Source organism: Cervus elaphus, chromosome 20 (genome assembly GCF_910594005.1).
Source record: "Cervus elaphus chromosome 20, mCerEla1.1, whole genome shotgun sequence".
NCBI classification, from domain to species: Eukaryota; Metazoa; Chordata; class Mammalia; order Artiodactyla; family Cervidae; genus Cervus; species Cervus elaphus.
In genome coordinates this window covers 91,744,026-91,759,586 of record NC_057834.1, presented here as the reverse complement: position 1 = coordinate 91,759,586, position 15,561 = coordinate 91,744,026, and the positions used below count along the sequence as shown (strand labels likewise).

General features: G+C 41.2%; 1 protein-coding gene across 1 annotated transcript in view; it reads right to left on the bottom strand.

Moving 5' to 3' along the window:
- Positions 1 to 5,169: 5,169 nt before the first annotated feature.
- The window catches only part of ERICH3 (glutamate rich 3), a 117,846-nt gene continuing 107,454 nt past the window's right edge, over positions 5,170 to 15,561 (bottom strand). The window contains 3 exon segments of the mRNA XM_043878246.1: positions 5,170 to 7,405; positions 8,005 to 10,385; positions 14,099 to 14,215. Of these exon segments, the coding sequence (XP_043734181.1) occupies positions 8,023 to 10,385; positions 14,099 to 14,215 (2,480 nt within the window). The 3' untranslated portion in view covers positions 5,170 to 7,405; positions 8,005 to 8,022.

Here is a 15,561-nt window from a genome sequence, read left to right as displayed (position 1 = left end):
AGCCAGCATAGTCAACAAAAGAGTCTGACTGAAGTACTCGGATGCAGTCTCAAAAACAACAGAATGATCTCTGTTTGTTTCCAAGGCAAACCGTTCAATATCACCATAATCCAAGTCTACGCCCTGAACAGTAAGGCTGAAGAAGCTGAAGTTAAACAGTTCTATGAAGACCTACAAGACCTTCTAGAACTAACACCCAAAAAAGATGTCCTTTTCAGTATAGGGGACTGGAATGCAAAAGTAGGAAGTCAAGAAACACCTGGAGTAACAGGCAAATTTGGCCTTGGAGTATGGAATGAAGCAGGGCAAAGGCTAACAGAGTTTTGCCAAGAGAACACACTGGTCATAGCAAACACCCTCTTCCAACAATACAAGAGAAGACTCTACACATGGACATCACCAGATGGTCAACACTGAATCCAGACTGATTATATTCTTTGCAGCCAAAGATGGAGAAACTCTATACAGTCAGAAAAAAACAAGACCGGGAGATGACTATGACTCAGATCATAAACTCCTTATTGCCAAATTCAGACTTAACTTGAAGAAAGTAGGGAAAACCACTAGACCATTCAAGTATGACCTAAATCAAATCCCTTATGATTATTCAGTGGAAGTAAGAAATACATTTAAGGGACTAGATCTGATAGACAGAAAGCCTGATGAACTATGGACAGATGTTTGTGACATTATAATTATACAGGAGACAGGGATCAAGACCATCCTCAAGAAAAAGAATTGCAAAAAAGCAAAATGGCTGTCTGAGGAGGCCTTAACAAATAGCTGTGAAAAGAAGAGAAGTGAAAAGCAAAGGAGAAAAGGAAAGATATACCCATTTGAATGCAGAGTCCCAAAGAATAGTCAGGAGAGATAAGAAAGTCTTCCTCAGTGATCAATGCAAAGAAGTAGAGGAAAACAATCGAATGGGAAAGACTAGAGATCTCTTCAAGAAAATTAAAGATACCAAGGGAACATTTCATGCAAAGATGGGCACAATTATGGACAGACATGGTAGGGACCTAACAGAAGCAGAAGATATTAAGAAGAGGTGGCAAGAATACACAGAAGAACTGTACAAAAAAAGATCTTCATGACCCAGATAATCACGATGGTGTGATCACTCACCTAGAGCCAGACATCCTGGAACGTGAAGTCAAGTGGGCCTTAGGAAGCAGCACTACGAACAAAGCTAGTGGAGGTGATGGAATTCCAGTTGAGCTATTTCAAATCCTAAAAGATGATGCTGTGAAACTGCTGCACTCAATATGCCAGCAAATATGGAAAACTCAGCAGTGGCCACAAGACTGGGAAAGGTCTGTTTTCATTCCAGTCCTAAAGAAAGGCAATGCCAAATGCTCCAACTACTGCACAATTGCACTCATCTCACATGCTAGTAAAGTAATGCTCAAAATTCTCCAAGCCAGGCTTCAGCAATACATGAACTGTGAACTTCCAGAGGTTCAAGCTGGTTTTAGAAAAGGCAGAGGAACCAGAAATCAAATTGCCAATATCTGCTGGATCATCGAAAAAGCAAGAGAGTTCCGGAAAAACATCTACTGCTGCTTTATTAACTATGCCAAAGCCTTGACTGTGTGGATCACAATAAACTGTGGAAAATTCTGAAAGAGATGGGAATACCAGACCGCCTGACCTGCCTCTTGAGAAACCTGTATGCGTGTCAGGAAGCAACAGTTAGAACTGGACATGGAACAACAGACTGGTTCCAAATAGGAAAAGGAGTATGTCAAGGCTGTATATTGTCACCCTGTTTATTTAACTTATATGCATGAGAAATGCTGGACTGGATGAAGCACAAGCTGGAATCAAGATTGATGGGAGAAATATCAATAACCGCAGATATGCAGATGACACCACCCTTATGGCAGAAAGTGAAGAAGAACTAAAGATCCTCCTGATGAAAGTGAAAGGAGAGTGAAAACGTTGGCTTAAGGCTCAACATAGAAAACTAAGATCATGGCATCTGGTCCCATCACTTCATGGCAAATAAAGGGGGAAACAGTAGAAACAGTGGCAGACTTATTTTTGGGGGCTCCAAAATCACTGCAGATGGTGACTGCAGCCATGAAATTAAAAGATGCTTCTCCATGGAAGGAAAGTTATGATTAACCTAGACAGCATATTAAAAAGCAGAGACATTACTTTGCCAACAAACGTCCATCTAGTCAAGGCTATGGTTTTTCCAGTAGTCATGTGTCCATGTGAGAGTTGGACTGTGAAGAAAGCTGAGCGCCGAAGAATTGATGCTTTTGAACTGTGGTGTTTGAGAAGACTCTTGATAATCCCTTGGACTGCAAGCAGATCCAACCAGTCCATCCTAAAGGAAATCAGTCCTGGGTGTTCATTGGAAGGACTGATGTTGAAGCTGAAACTTCAATATTTTGGCCACCTGATGTGAAGAGCTGACTCATTGGAAAACAGCCTGATCCTGGGAAAGATTGAAAGCAGGAGAAGAAGGGGATGATAGAGGATGAGATGGTTGCATGGCATCACCAACTCAATGGACATGAGTTTGGGTAAAATCTGGGAGTTGGTGATGGACAGGGAGGCCTGGCGTGCTGCAGTACATGGGGTCACAAAGAGTCGGACACGATTGAGCGACTGAACTGAACTGACCATTGCAATAATTAGTAATGGACATCTGATCAAAATAACACACATAAAATTTGATAAACCTTATACATGAAAATTAAAAGTAGAAATGTGTGTTTAAGATAGTGATTTCTATTTTTAATTAGTGTATCTTTGAATAAATATTATTTCACGCTACAATGATAGTGTTCAACATCAGTTCTGTTACATTTTCTGCCTTTTTTTTTTTTTAGACGTATAATGGGGCTTCCCTGGTGGTTCAGATGGCAAAGAATCTGCCTGCAATGCGGGAGAGTCAGATTTGATTCCTGGGTTGGGAAGGGAATGATACCGATTCCAGTGTTCTTACCTGGAGAATTCCATGGTCAGAGGAACCTGGCAGGCTACCGTTCATGAGATTGCAGAGTTGGACATGACTGAGCGACTAACACTCACGTAAGTACCGTATCTGTGCATGTCACATAAATAAGCAATGGGAATGGAGGTAGTTTGCTTGCATTGTGCAGCAGTGCTCCGCTTTGAACTCCTGAGTGATTTACCAAAAATGAAGGACTGATAAAATACCAAAGAAGATTTAAGAGGCTTATCAGCTGACAAGTCAATTAGGTTCTCATTTAGTTTTCTTGAAAACAGCTGAAAACCACTTGAATTGCAGAAGGATTTATTAACCAGCCATTAAGGTCATTCCCTTTCTCAATACCTGCACCATATTTCAAATCGTTTCTTTGTCATTTTGTGTCATCCCAGAGGCAACACAGTAAAACTGGTAAATGGATGAAGAGCTGGCCTTTATTATGAATGAGAGTGGGAGATTGGCAAAAGGGAAGACCTTGACTCAGGCTAGACCTCAGGCAGGTCCATTTTATGACAAAAGTGTATATGGAGGTTGACATCTGCAAAGTAGCCTTCATGCATCCTTTGAAAAGCTTCACATCCCCTCAGAGGAACACCACACTAGCTTGAAGGTCTCTGTGTCACATTAGTACCAAGCTCCTCAACAAGGGTGAGATTTCTCCTATGATTTTGTCCTTCCTTTACCCTTTGATTATAAGCAGATGTTAGTAAGACCAGGAAACGTTTGACAAAGGAGGCAGAGAGTTAGTTCTTCTACATTCTTTGGTATCAGCTTATCTGTTCCAGATATTTCTATGTATCTCATTTTCTCTAATAAGAATGGGGGTTTGCATCACTCCAAAATATGACATGGTTGCACAGATTATTAAATAGCCTGAGACTTCTGATTGGAATTTCAAAGGGAGTGTGCATTCTCAAACATCTAGCATTTTATTGTAGAGCTTATGTTTTCTGTTATTTGGAAAAGCATCATTTTCCTGTCACAGGGCATGATATTAGAGGGAAGGAGAAAACATAATAAAAGGGGAGAAAGGGTGAGTTTGAGAGCAGCTTTTAAAGAATTCCTGTTGTATTTATTCCCTGTTCTTTTGTACCTCTTGTTTCTGGCCACGTAACTGGGAACATCTTTCAAATGACACAATCAGGTGGTTTAAAAGACTAGAAGAAAATGTTATCAAGGTCAGAAGTGTCCGCTCAAGGGCCACAGTCCTTGAAGCTGTTGGAATATTTCACATGCTAGATGAATCTTTTTTACAGTCTTCTTTTCTCAAATAATGATTTCCCATGGCAATCAAAATTATTGATCTTAGAAGTTTTAAAAAACTCAACTATAATTTAAATTTATAACACAAGAGTTTGCAAAGTCATAGAAAAAGCTTCACTCAAGTAATTCAGGCCCTTCTCTGGCTGTCAGTGATTAAGACTTCAAACTCCCAACACAGGGGCCCCAGGTTCCATCCCTGGTCAGAGAACTAAATCCCACATAACGCAACTAGGAGTTCAAATGCCAAAACTCGAGATCCTGAATGCCACAACTAAAACCTGGCACAGCCAAATAAAGAAATACTTTTAAAAATAAAATTATTTAAAAAAGAAAGAAATTCAAAACCTAATTCTGCCTATCTTTACTTTGGTTGTCTATTTTTCTTTTGAATTATTTAAATAATCTATCATATTCTTTGGTTGATACTGACTGGAACAGTAACTCTTTTCTTATTGATATAGTATATATTAATGAGGTTTGATTTTTACCTCTACCAAGTAAACAAAAATATGTAAAGATTGACATATAATACCTTAGTATCTGTTTAATATTCCTTTTCCTAGAAGGAAGTATATGGGATTTTTTTAAAAAGTCAGAGTTTGGAGTGAGAAGACCTGAGACTGATTATGATTTTAGACAAGTCACTTAATTGAACTTCTATTTGCTTATCTATGAAATAGTGATAACAATTTTCCTCTCTGACATTATTACATGTATGTGAAAGACATATGTGAATATAGAGTGAATATAAACACATATACTCAAAAATACAGACCAATGAAAATAATTCTCTCTGCTCTACTCTGTGGAGTTTAAATTTTAAGGAAATGACAAAGAAGATTTTAAAAGTCTAGTCTTAACTTGTAAAGGATCATTTATGTCTTATATATATACATATTGTTTATTTATGCTTTTAATAATGAAACTAGGGAAAAAATCAGTTCAGTTGAACACATAAATAATTTTATCAACATAGTATTTTCAGAGAAAGAATTCACTTCATTGAAATATCACAACACTGAATTTCACAGTTAAACCCACATGCAGATTGTAGTATAATTTTACAGAATGTGTTTTGATGGAATGTGTTAAATATAAAATAATCCAATGCAATTTCCACTTAGCACATTGTACAAAATGAATTCTTCAATGGAATTAACAAGTTCATAATCTCTCCCATAAGGTGCTATGTATTCAAAGTGCTCTGTAGCAATGAGGTTGAGATCAAAGAAAAAATACTGTATAACTCCACACTAATGCAGCTCAGTAATAAATGAAATTGGATATAATGGAGAGGAAAGCTATTTTATAATGTAAGACAATGGAGATCTATGATGTGCCATGAGTGATGTTCATCCTTAAAAGGGGGTGGGGCTGAAGAGTTTCACATATATATCATTACAGTCATAATAAAAATGAGTTTAAAGTTGAGGTCATCACTTTTATAGTGACCATCATTTCCTCAAGTGAAAAGAGAGAAGAGACACAGAGGGTAGAAGAGACAGAAAGAGAGACAAAGTTCACAATACTTCTGCAAGCCATTTTCCAACTGAGACTAATCTTCAATACAATCAATAGTCCGTGACAGCAGTTTTCAGACAATAGTGTACCTCAGAATTACCCAGAGGGCTTGTTAAAACACCAATTGCTCTGCCCCACCCACAGAGTTTCCAATTTAACAGGTATGAGATGAAGGCAGGAATTTGTATTTGGAACAGTTCTAGGTGATGCTGATACCCTGATCAAGGCCACGTTTTGCGAACCACTGGTCCATTATATTAATACCTTTGATCACTGAATGACTCCTTTATTAAAATGAAACACACCTCTAAAGATAAAAAAAAAAATAAAGATGGTATGCCTGATTTTTAGGGACATAGGGCAACCAGTGTGGACTGTATAATGATCAGGGCAGCAATTCTCAACTTTTTCTACATAGTAAAATCAACTGAAAAATTAAAACAACAAAACAAAAAACTAATGCCTACACCCATCTAAAACTAATTAGATCTGAATCCCTGGGGTAGGATCAAGGGTTGATTCATTCATGAAAGTGCCCCATGAAAGTCTAATGTGTAGTGTAACTGGAGAATTACTACTTTAGGGCATCTTCTTTCACCTCCTTACATAATGAAAAGAAAGCCAAACATATGTGCCCTTCGGGACACTAGTGTATGAACAGAGATGTCACAGGGAAATTGAAATCCCCAAGAGACACAGCTACACAACTATTTCTAGTGATATGGGGGGCAGGGGTAATTTAGAAAGAAGTCATGACCGTTGATTTGCAATGCACTGCAGGGTTAGTTCACAGGTTTGAAATAACAGAACCTGGGAAGGTGAGCAGCAAGCTAATTTAATCCAAGTTTCTTTTCCACTGAATGACAGTCTAGAGTCTAGAGTCTAGAATGCTGGCATACAGGCTGATGTGCAATGTTTACCTGCTGTAATGATTGTTACTCATTTTACTCAGCTAAATTATTTACTACATTAATTTAATTTGAGTGGCCCTATAAAGAAGTCCCCCAAGGATAAATGCCACACGCATTTACCTGTTCACCTCGGAAAGCAAGACTATAGACACATGCAAAAAGAAAGGGCATTTTGAAATAAGATTTAGACTTTAAATTACTGATCTGGCATAAATGGAAAGCATGACTATTTATAAGTAAATAGACATGCCATGAAACCCTTTTCTGGAAGGACTTAAAGGTCTGGAGCAATCTTTAGCACTGAAGGTACCTGGAAGAGTGTTTAGAGCTAATTTTCACAGACAAAGCCAAAGATCTTAAATCAAATGCTCATGTATGAAGCTGGGACTAAGATGTGATTATAAATAAATAGGAATTTAAAGAAACCCCAGATATCAATACTGGGCCTTTCTGGTAATCTTTGGTAAAAGTCAAGCATTTGAAAATGATCAGTTTGATTTGAATATGGACATGTTAACTGTGTAGAATTAGGTAAGAGCCTTCCAGTCCTCCATCAGAAACCAGCACCCTGGGAAGGAGCTGAGCACCTCTTCTCAAGGTGCTTGAGGTGCTACAGACCAGCTGGCAGACTGGGAATCACTCAGACAAGCACAGGGATTTAAAAAAAAAAAAAAGTCCTGGTGAGATATTCTGGTGAATCCTTCTCCTCCACTCCAAGTCTTCTGGAAGACATCTTGAAAATATCCTGAAAGACAATAAAAAGGATAGAACTATGAATATAATCACTCAGAATAGTAGGATTCAGGCAGTAAGGATACATCAAATAGTGGAAACACAAGGAAATGCTAGAAATAATTTTGGTCTTTAGTTACAATCATCAGTATTTTACAGATATACATATATTTTTTAACACATTTCAAATATTTTATTTTACTAATTTATGCTATATATATTTATTAAACTTCACAGAACTTCAGAAACGAAGACAGAGAGCCCATTTAAAGGCAAATTAAGCCTTTTTCCCTTTGTCCCCATGGCTCACGCTCTCCTCTGTATCCATATTCCTGGCCCTGTAAGAGAGAGGAGGATCTCACTCCTTGAGGGCTGTGCTTCCAACGGCAGAGGCTGGGATTTTGAGTTGTAGAGGGTCTAGAAATGGGTCCCTGTATGCCTCTGGTCTGCCTGTCCATCTCGCCCAGCCCCCATCCTGCTGGGCTCAGCAGCCCCTAGAACTGAAGCCTGTGTGTGTGCAGGCACTGATAAAGGGATGAGGCAGCCCACAGGAGAAGAGACCCCAGGTGGGAGATCTGTGTAATCCTGCAAACAGGTCGGGCTTAAACTCACCATCAGCCATGAAGTCTCTTAGGCCTTCCTCGGACTCAAGGAAACATCCAGGTCCTCACTTCCTCTTTGCACTGAAAGCTCTTGCTTCTCTTGGATTCCCCTGCAGTTGGGCTTTTCAGGGAGTGTTTCTGCGTCCTGTGGACTCCCTCTCCTGGCCTCTGACCCGCTCTCTTGGGATAATTCCAGTCTAAATTCTTCAGCTTCCCCTGACTCCTGCTCCCCAGCAGGACTCCCCATCCCTGCCTCCTCTCCCACCGACTCAGACTCAGCCCCCAGGGTGGTTTCAGCTTTCTTTGCCTCCCCAGCTGGCCCTGGCTTTGGGGCCTTCCCTTCCAGGTTAGAAGGTTCCCCAGGAGCCTCAGCCTCAGCCTCAGCCTCCAGTGCCGAAATCGCAGTCATCTCCTCGGCCACTGGCACATCCTCCCCGCTCAGCACTATACCCTCTACAGCCACCTTCTCCGCAACTGCTGTTTCTCCTGGCATCTCATCCACTGTGTGCCAGGCTTCCTCCCCAGCACCATCTGAAAAGGAGGAGCCTTTATTTGCTTCTATTTCCCCCTCAGCAGAATCGTCCTCCCTCTCTGCAGCTTCTTCTGAGGCTCCTCCTCCTTGGTGGGGATCTTCCACAGTCATAACCACGCCATGCGCGCTTCCGTTCCCCTTAGGGTCCCCATTCTTCATCACTCCTGTCCCCAGTGTGCACTCTTCATGCACCTCCTCCTCTGCGTCCTCATCCATCATATCACTGAGTTTTCCTGCCATCATGGAATCTCCTTCGGGAACATCTTGGGTCAAGGCTGTGACAGCTACTCCCTCTGGCCCCTGTAAAGGCCCGTCTTTATTCCTCCCCTCCTGGCTGGCAACCATGTCTTGATCTTTGGTTGCAGACCCCTGGGCCTCGCCTGCATCTCTGGGAGTCTGCCCCCTCCCTGTGGACTTGGTTTCGGGAGCTCCTGACACCGCCTCTCCTGCAGGGGTGGACCCCTCTTCCTGCTCTTCGTGGGTCACATTCTCACCAAAGACCAGCCCTGCTGAGCCTCTGTGCTCTGCAGTTCCAGCATCTCTCAGTCTTTCCCCTCCTTCTCCTTTCCCCCAAACCACTCTGTTTTCTAGGGACTTCTCAAACCCAGGGGCCGCTTCAAACACATCCACCTCCCTGTCTCTCAGTGAGTCCTCTCTCTGTTGCCCTGTGTCTTCAGTCACTTCAGATGCCCCCATGGCTGCTCCATCCTCGGCATCACGCTCCATTTCATTTGGGGAGGCTTGTGTCTCTTCCTCTAGTCTTTCTTCCTGCACAGGTTCCCCCTCTTTCCCTTTAAGATGTTGTTCCTCTTCTAAAGTGTCTTCATCCTGAAGCGCCTTTGCCCTTGTCACCTCTTCTCTCTCAGATTCAGTTTCTCCCAGGGGTGTTTTTGACCTCTCAGCTTTCCTCCTCTCTCTCTTTTCTGAGTCGAATTCCTCAGGTAACATTTCTTTCCTAGCATCATCTTTATTAGACTCTGACTCCGTCACCACCTCCTCTTTTTCCACCTGGTCCTTACAAAGTCCTTCCAGGCTGTCCACTGAACTCCCCATCTGAGTAGCCTCAACCTTCTCAGAAGTGGAGGAGCTCAAAGGTGTTTCCATTCCCGTGACTGCCTCTCTCTCTTTGGTCGACTCGTCTCGCCCCAGCATTGCCTCTTCTAAACCCTCCTCTCGGTCAGATGTGGCATCTTCCATGGGTCCCCTGTCTTCTAGGTCTGTACATGCTTCCTCTTCACTGTCCTCCACGCCTGGCTTTGCAGACCCAGCCGCGCTCACAGCCGCGCTCTCGGACTTTCCCTTCTCTGGCCTCACTGCCTCTCTTAGGGCCGCTGTCTCCTGAGCACACGCTGACTTCAGAGCTGCTGCCTGACTTGCCAGCAGTGCCCTCTCTGAAGCCTGCCCACCTTCACAAGCTGCCTTCTCCGTCTCCAGCACTGTCTGCATCAAGACCCGTGCCTCAGCAGCCTCACCTTCATTCAGACCTCCAGAGTCTTTTGCTGCTGCTACTTCTCTGGCGCCTAACCCTTCTTTATCCTGCCTTCTATTCCCTTCTGCTTCTGCCTCTGCCCCAACTGCTATGGCCTGAGAGAGCTCTCTTTCCTCTGTAAACTGTCCTACCGATGCCAGCTGTTCTGCTTTTGGCTTCCCCTGCCCTGAGGGAACCTCATTAACCTCAGCTCTTCCCCACAGTGCGGCATCCCCTTTTTCTTCTGTGTCAGCATCCCTGGGTTGGGGACCTTCACCTTCCTCCACTGCTTCTTTCTTCTCCAGGGTATGCTCTTCTGATGCAACTTGCTTGGATTTCTTGTTTGAGCTGAGTGCAATCCTTTCCTCCACCACTAGATTCCTATCCAGTGCTATAAAATAAGATTAGAAATCAAGGTTACTTTAATCAAAGTGCAGGAGGAGACATTATGCATAATTTTCTATATATAAGAGATATTTATATATAATATCAAGGGGCTACTGATATTATATTTCATTTCCTCAGTTCTAGGATGCCATCAGCTGTAACATGCACCATGATTTAATAATGGCTTTTCGTGATGAAAAAAAAAAAGAGCTATCAAATTTAATGGACACACATTGATATTAAAGGAAATTGAACATCAGAACTGTTGAAAACAAACAAACAAAATCCATGTCTTAGAATAATAAAATCTCTCTCTCTCCCTCTCTTTCTTATACACACACACACACACCCATACACACACACACATATATCCCACTTTCAAATGAAATATTAGGACTTGCAGAAAAAATTATGCAACAAGGAAAATAGTGAGGATTTCATTTTAGCAATCATTGTTCCCTACAGGACCATAATATGCTTGTTCTCAGCCTAGTTCTCTTGTACTCATGTGAGCATTTAGCAACAGAATCATAATACAATATGAACTGATCGTTATCCCATACATTGCTCCCATTAAAGCTACTATATCTAAATTTAGTCATCAAATAACTTCATAGCTCAAGGTAAGACTTTTTACTATAGATACAAATTTGTGTTGTAGGTCAGAATACCTCCCCTCTACCTTCAGAAATTGATTTGCCTTTGGCAAAAGAGGATCACAGAGCAAGACAGGACAGGACTACAAACTAGTCTGGGACAATTTTCAACATAAATAACCTACTTGAAGTATTTCATAAGTTTCTCATCCATACTTTCCTGCAAATCTGGGTGTGTTAGCTCTCATACTTCAATAAATACAAGTTCAATGTGTTTCTTAAAAGGCTTCAGATAGATGTCTTATCCTTTAGCAAATATGTGCATTTCTGTTGCAGTGATCCACGTAAAATAAATAAAAGCATTCCAGACCAAAGGACAAAGCATTTCAATTTCTCAACTGCAGAATAATAGAGAGATTAGAGCTTCTCAAATGGTCCTCTCAATGCTTTCTATCAATCTAACCTTCTTTGTTTGTAGAAGACACTGAAATAGATTCTACAAAATAAGTTATAATGCCATGGTGCCAACTTCCAAATGGTATAAATGTATAAAGTAGGCAAGTGTGTCTTCCTCATGGTTTTCTCTTGCTTGCCCTTTTGGCTAATCATCACACCCCTACCCCATCACCAGCAATCTCCCAGAAACCGAAAGCCCTGATCTTACTCACTTCGTCCATACTCTTGTTACCCCATCTGGGACTGTCCTATAACTGCAATTCCTCTCCTAACACCACAGATGGCTGTCCGTTGTTCCTCCTCTTGGCCTCTTACCGGCTATTAAAACAAGCCTTTATGAAGTTAGACAATAACAGCTGATATTAAATTTCCCTTTAAAAATGTATTTGGAAGGTAACTTTTGATATATTCATTCAAAGGAGTAACAGAAACTTCCCCAGGAGAAGGGATAAGCTACCCACTCCAGTTTTTTTGGGCTTCTCTGGTGGCTCAGTCAGTAAAGAATCCCACTTGCGATGCAGGAGACCTGGGTTCGATCTCCCTGGGTTGGGAAGATCCCCTGGAGGAGGGCATGGCAACCCACTCCAGTATTCTTGCCTGGAGAATCCCCATGGACAGAGGAGCCCGGGGGGCTGCAGTCCATGGGGTCACAAAGAGTCAGACACAACTAAGCACACAGCACCTCAGAAACCTCAGGTCTATTGGTAGGGTGCTGTTAACTTTTACAGGAGGTCCTCAGCATACCAGAGCGGTTATTTATTATACTAAATGCAGAGCCAAATGGGCTTCCATGGAGCCAGTTCACCTGAAAGAATATGGTTTGCTTTATTTCATTACAGATGACTAGATTTAAAACAAAATTAAATGAAAGCCATGAGAAACAACATGTCAAGTCTCTTTAATAGTATATCTATTACTATTCAAATTCCTGCGTGAAAGTATACTTCAACAGTCAGTTATAAAAAACATTTAAGGAAAGTCCTCTGTTTTGCTAAGTTGACCTCTAAATTTATGTATTAATTAAAGAACATTCAGGAATACAGGGTAATAAAATTGCCTAGCCACTATGTAATAATATATTGTGCCTAAATTCTCAGAGAAAAAGTGCTAATGGCACCTAGCTGAGTTATTACACACACACACACACACACACACACACACAGGAGTCAGATATGACATTCCTGAAGCAAGGGAGAAAGCGTAATTGAAGCCCTTCTAAGAAATATCAATACAAAAACATGATGTGTTTTTACTAGCAACCTCATGGGCTTTTTGAAAAAAAAAAAAATAACGAATATAAGAAATCAAGTAATATTCACAAACAGGGGCAATTTGATTTAGTGACTGAGTGTGTACTTGGGAGTCAGACAGATCTGGGTGAGAATGCCAGCTCTGCCACATAGTTGTGTGAACTTGGGAAACATATCTCTAAGCCTTCATTCTCTTATCCATAAAGTGATGATAGCAATCCCTGACTACAGAATCTTTGTAAGAACAAACCACAAAATGTTTGGCACAGTGCCTGGCACACAGAGAGCCCTAACAAATCTTCTTTCCACATTCCCCTCTCACTGAATACAATATGTGATATCTTCTTGCTTGAATCAGATTTAACAGACAACAACTACTCTGCCTGCATTGCAGAAGTTTGGGGAGGTATATCAGAACTCCTCTGATTGAATGCCCACTATGAAAGACTTGGATTCTGGAAGCCCAGAGTCCTTCTGCAATTCAGTCCACTCAAGTTCGGGTGTCACCTGGCCGTCTCCACATTTCCTGGGGGAACTTGAGCTCAGGGAGCCAGTCTAAGTGCAAATCACCTGGCTGCTACTATTTGTCTTGAGTCACAAAGTCCTTTTTCTCTGACTCAGGAATCTTGTATCTACTGATGCATCTGTGAAACTGTCTGGCTAATTTGTCTGCTTGAAAATAGAGTGAAATCTCAAATACCTTACAGGGCTTGATGCCCATCATTAAAAATTGGATATGGGGGGTAATGTGACCACATGATGAATACAATGAAGCCCCCTCTCCCTCCCCTATTTCCACACACACACATGCATGTATTCAAATTGGGGTATTTTTAAAAAGTTATCTACTAAATACAGGGAAACCTGATTTCAAGGACACAGGCTGTGTGAGCAGATATGTATGAGTCATGGTCTGTGAGTCACTCTAATTGGCACTCCTGCAGCTGGAATACTCATCATCACGAGCCAGGTCATTTGCTGATGGCAAAGAATTCTTGCCTAATTTTTAAAAATAAGGAGTTCAGATAAATCATCATGAAATGTGTCTGGGCTCTTCAAGTCTCCAATGGGTGAGTTAGGCACATCCACCTAACTGGGAGACAAGCTAAGACATAAGATTGGTCTGAAAATCCCTACCAATATTCTCTGTTACTTGCAGTCCTTTTTTTATTATCTGAAATCCTTTTTTAAAAAACAAACTCTAGGCACCAATGTATTCCAGAAAAGAATGATAACTTTCATATCTGATGTCAGCTCCAAAGCTCCCCATAATGCTTCTCACCTCCTGCCATCACATTCACTGGTCAAAAAGAAAATAAAGACGGAAACAAGGATAAGAAGATGAAAGATGGAAATGGCGCTGCCTTTTGCAGAGGCTTTCTGAAGATCTTTCCTAGGTAATGATGCACCCTTACCTGCACCTGTGTCAGCCTCCAGCTTCCTTGAGAGCTTCTCTCCTTCATCTGTGCTGCTAACACCAGACTCGGAGTCATAGTGGCTAGATCCCACAGCTTCAGCTACTGCCTGTTCAACTGATTGGAGACCACATAAAATATCAAAAGGCATTAAAAACAGGTCAAGGAAACATTGTAAATGAAACAGCAGCAAGTGGGGTTAATTTAAAAGCATTCACATTAAGTTAAGACCCTGTTTTTTAAATGTCAGGATTAAACAATGTTCAAGCTATGATTTCAAAATGAAAAGAAAATAGGAAATCATGAAGCAAAGAAATCCATGCAAAGAGATACTTGCATTAAAAAAAAAAAAACAAAAAAACAAAAGGCAACAGCCAGAAGCAGTGACAGATTTGCCAAACGCACATGCAACGAAATAACTGTAAGGGAATTTAGTTGTCTTTTCCTTTTTAGAAACATGTTATGGCTTTTATAATCCCAATCATCACTATTCTTTTAGATCTCTAAAACTACCAGAACTGACTATACTATAAACATTTCACCCATTAGTAGATTTCAGTGATGTGACCCCAACACTCCATGTGGACACAGCAGAAAAGATATTACATAATTCCTATAAATTTGACAGTAAAAGCTGCTGGAGACATTTCTGTTTACCTGCACTGATTACCAGCACTGAGCTTTAGGAACACAAAGACCTAAAAAGTTCAAGTTCCATACTAACTCTGTCACCTGGCGTAAGTTCTTTGGCCTAAGGCTCAGCCTCAGCTTCAGTATACTCATCTGTCAGAAAGAGATATCTTAGTGGTTATATTGGGAGCATTAAATGAAATAATATCTGTAGAACATGTTGATATTTAACTTATTAGCAAGTGCCTAAGCACCTAAGCACCTAATGGGGCTTCCTTGGAGGCTCAGTTGGTAAAGAATCTGCCTACAATGAGGGAGACCTGGGTTTGATCCCTGGGTTGGGAAGATCCCCTGGAGAAGGGCATGGCAACCCACTCCAGTATTCTTGCCTGGAGAATCTCCATGGACAGAAGAGCCTGGCGGGTTACAGTCTGTGGGGTTGCGAAGAGTCAGACATGACTGAGTGACTAAGCACAAGCACCTAATAAATAATAATAGATGAAATGATGAGCATGTTTATTGCAAGTATTATCTCCCACCTTGATTTAATTCTAGGCAACCCCATAATATCCATTAGGTTTGTCTTTAGTTTCTGACACATCCCTGTCTACATCCCTTGCTTATCATCTGATGACCTGTGTCTCTAAATCTCTGACAGCTATCATTATGCCACTTCCTGGTTAACAAAAGCTCACAAAAGAATACTAGAACTAGATTATCCCTTTTACACAAAAAATAGTTTCTCCAAAATATCCTCCCTCACTATCTTTCTCTCCCTTTCTTTCTTTGCCTGCCTTTTCTCTTACTTTCTTGCTTTCTTTCCTCTCAGATAG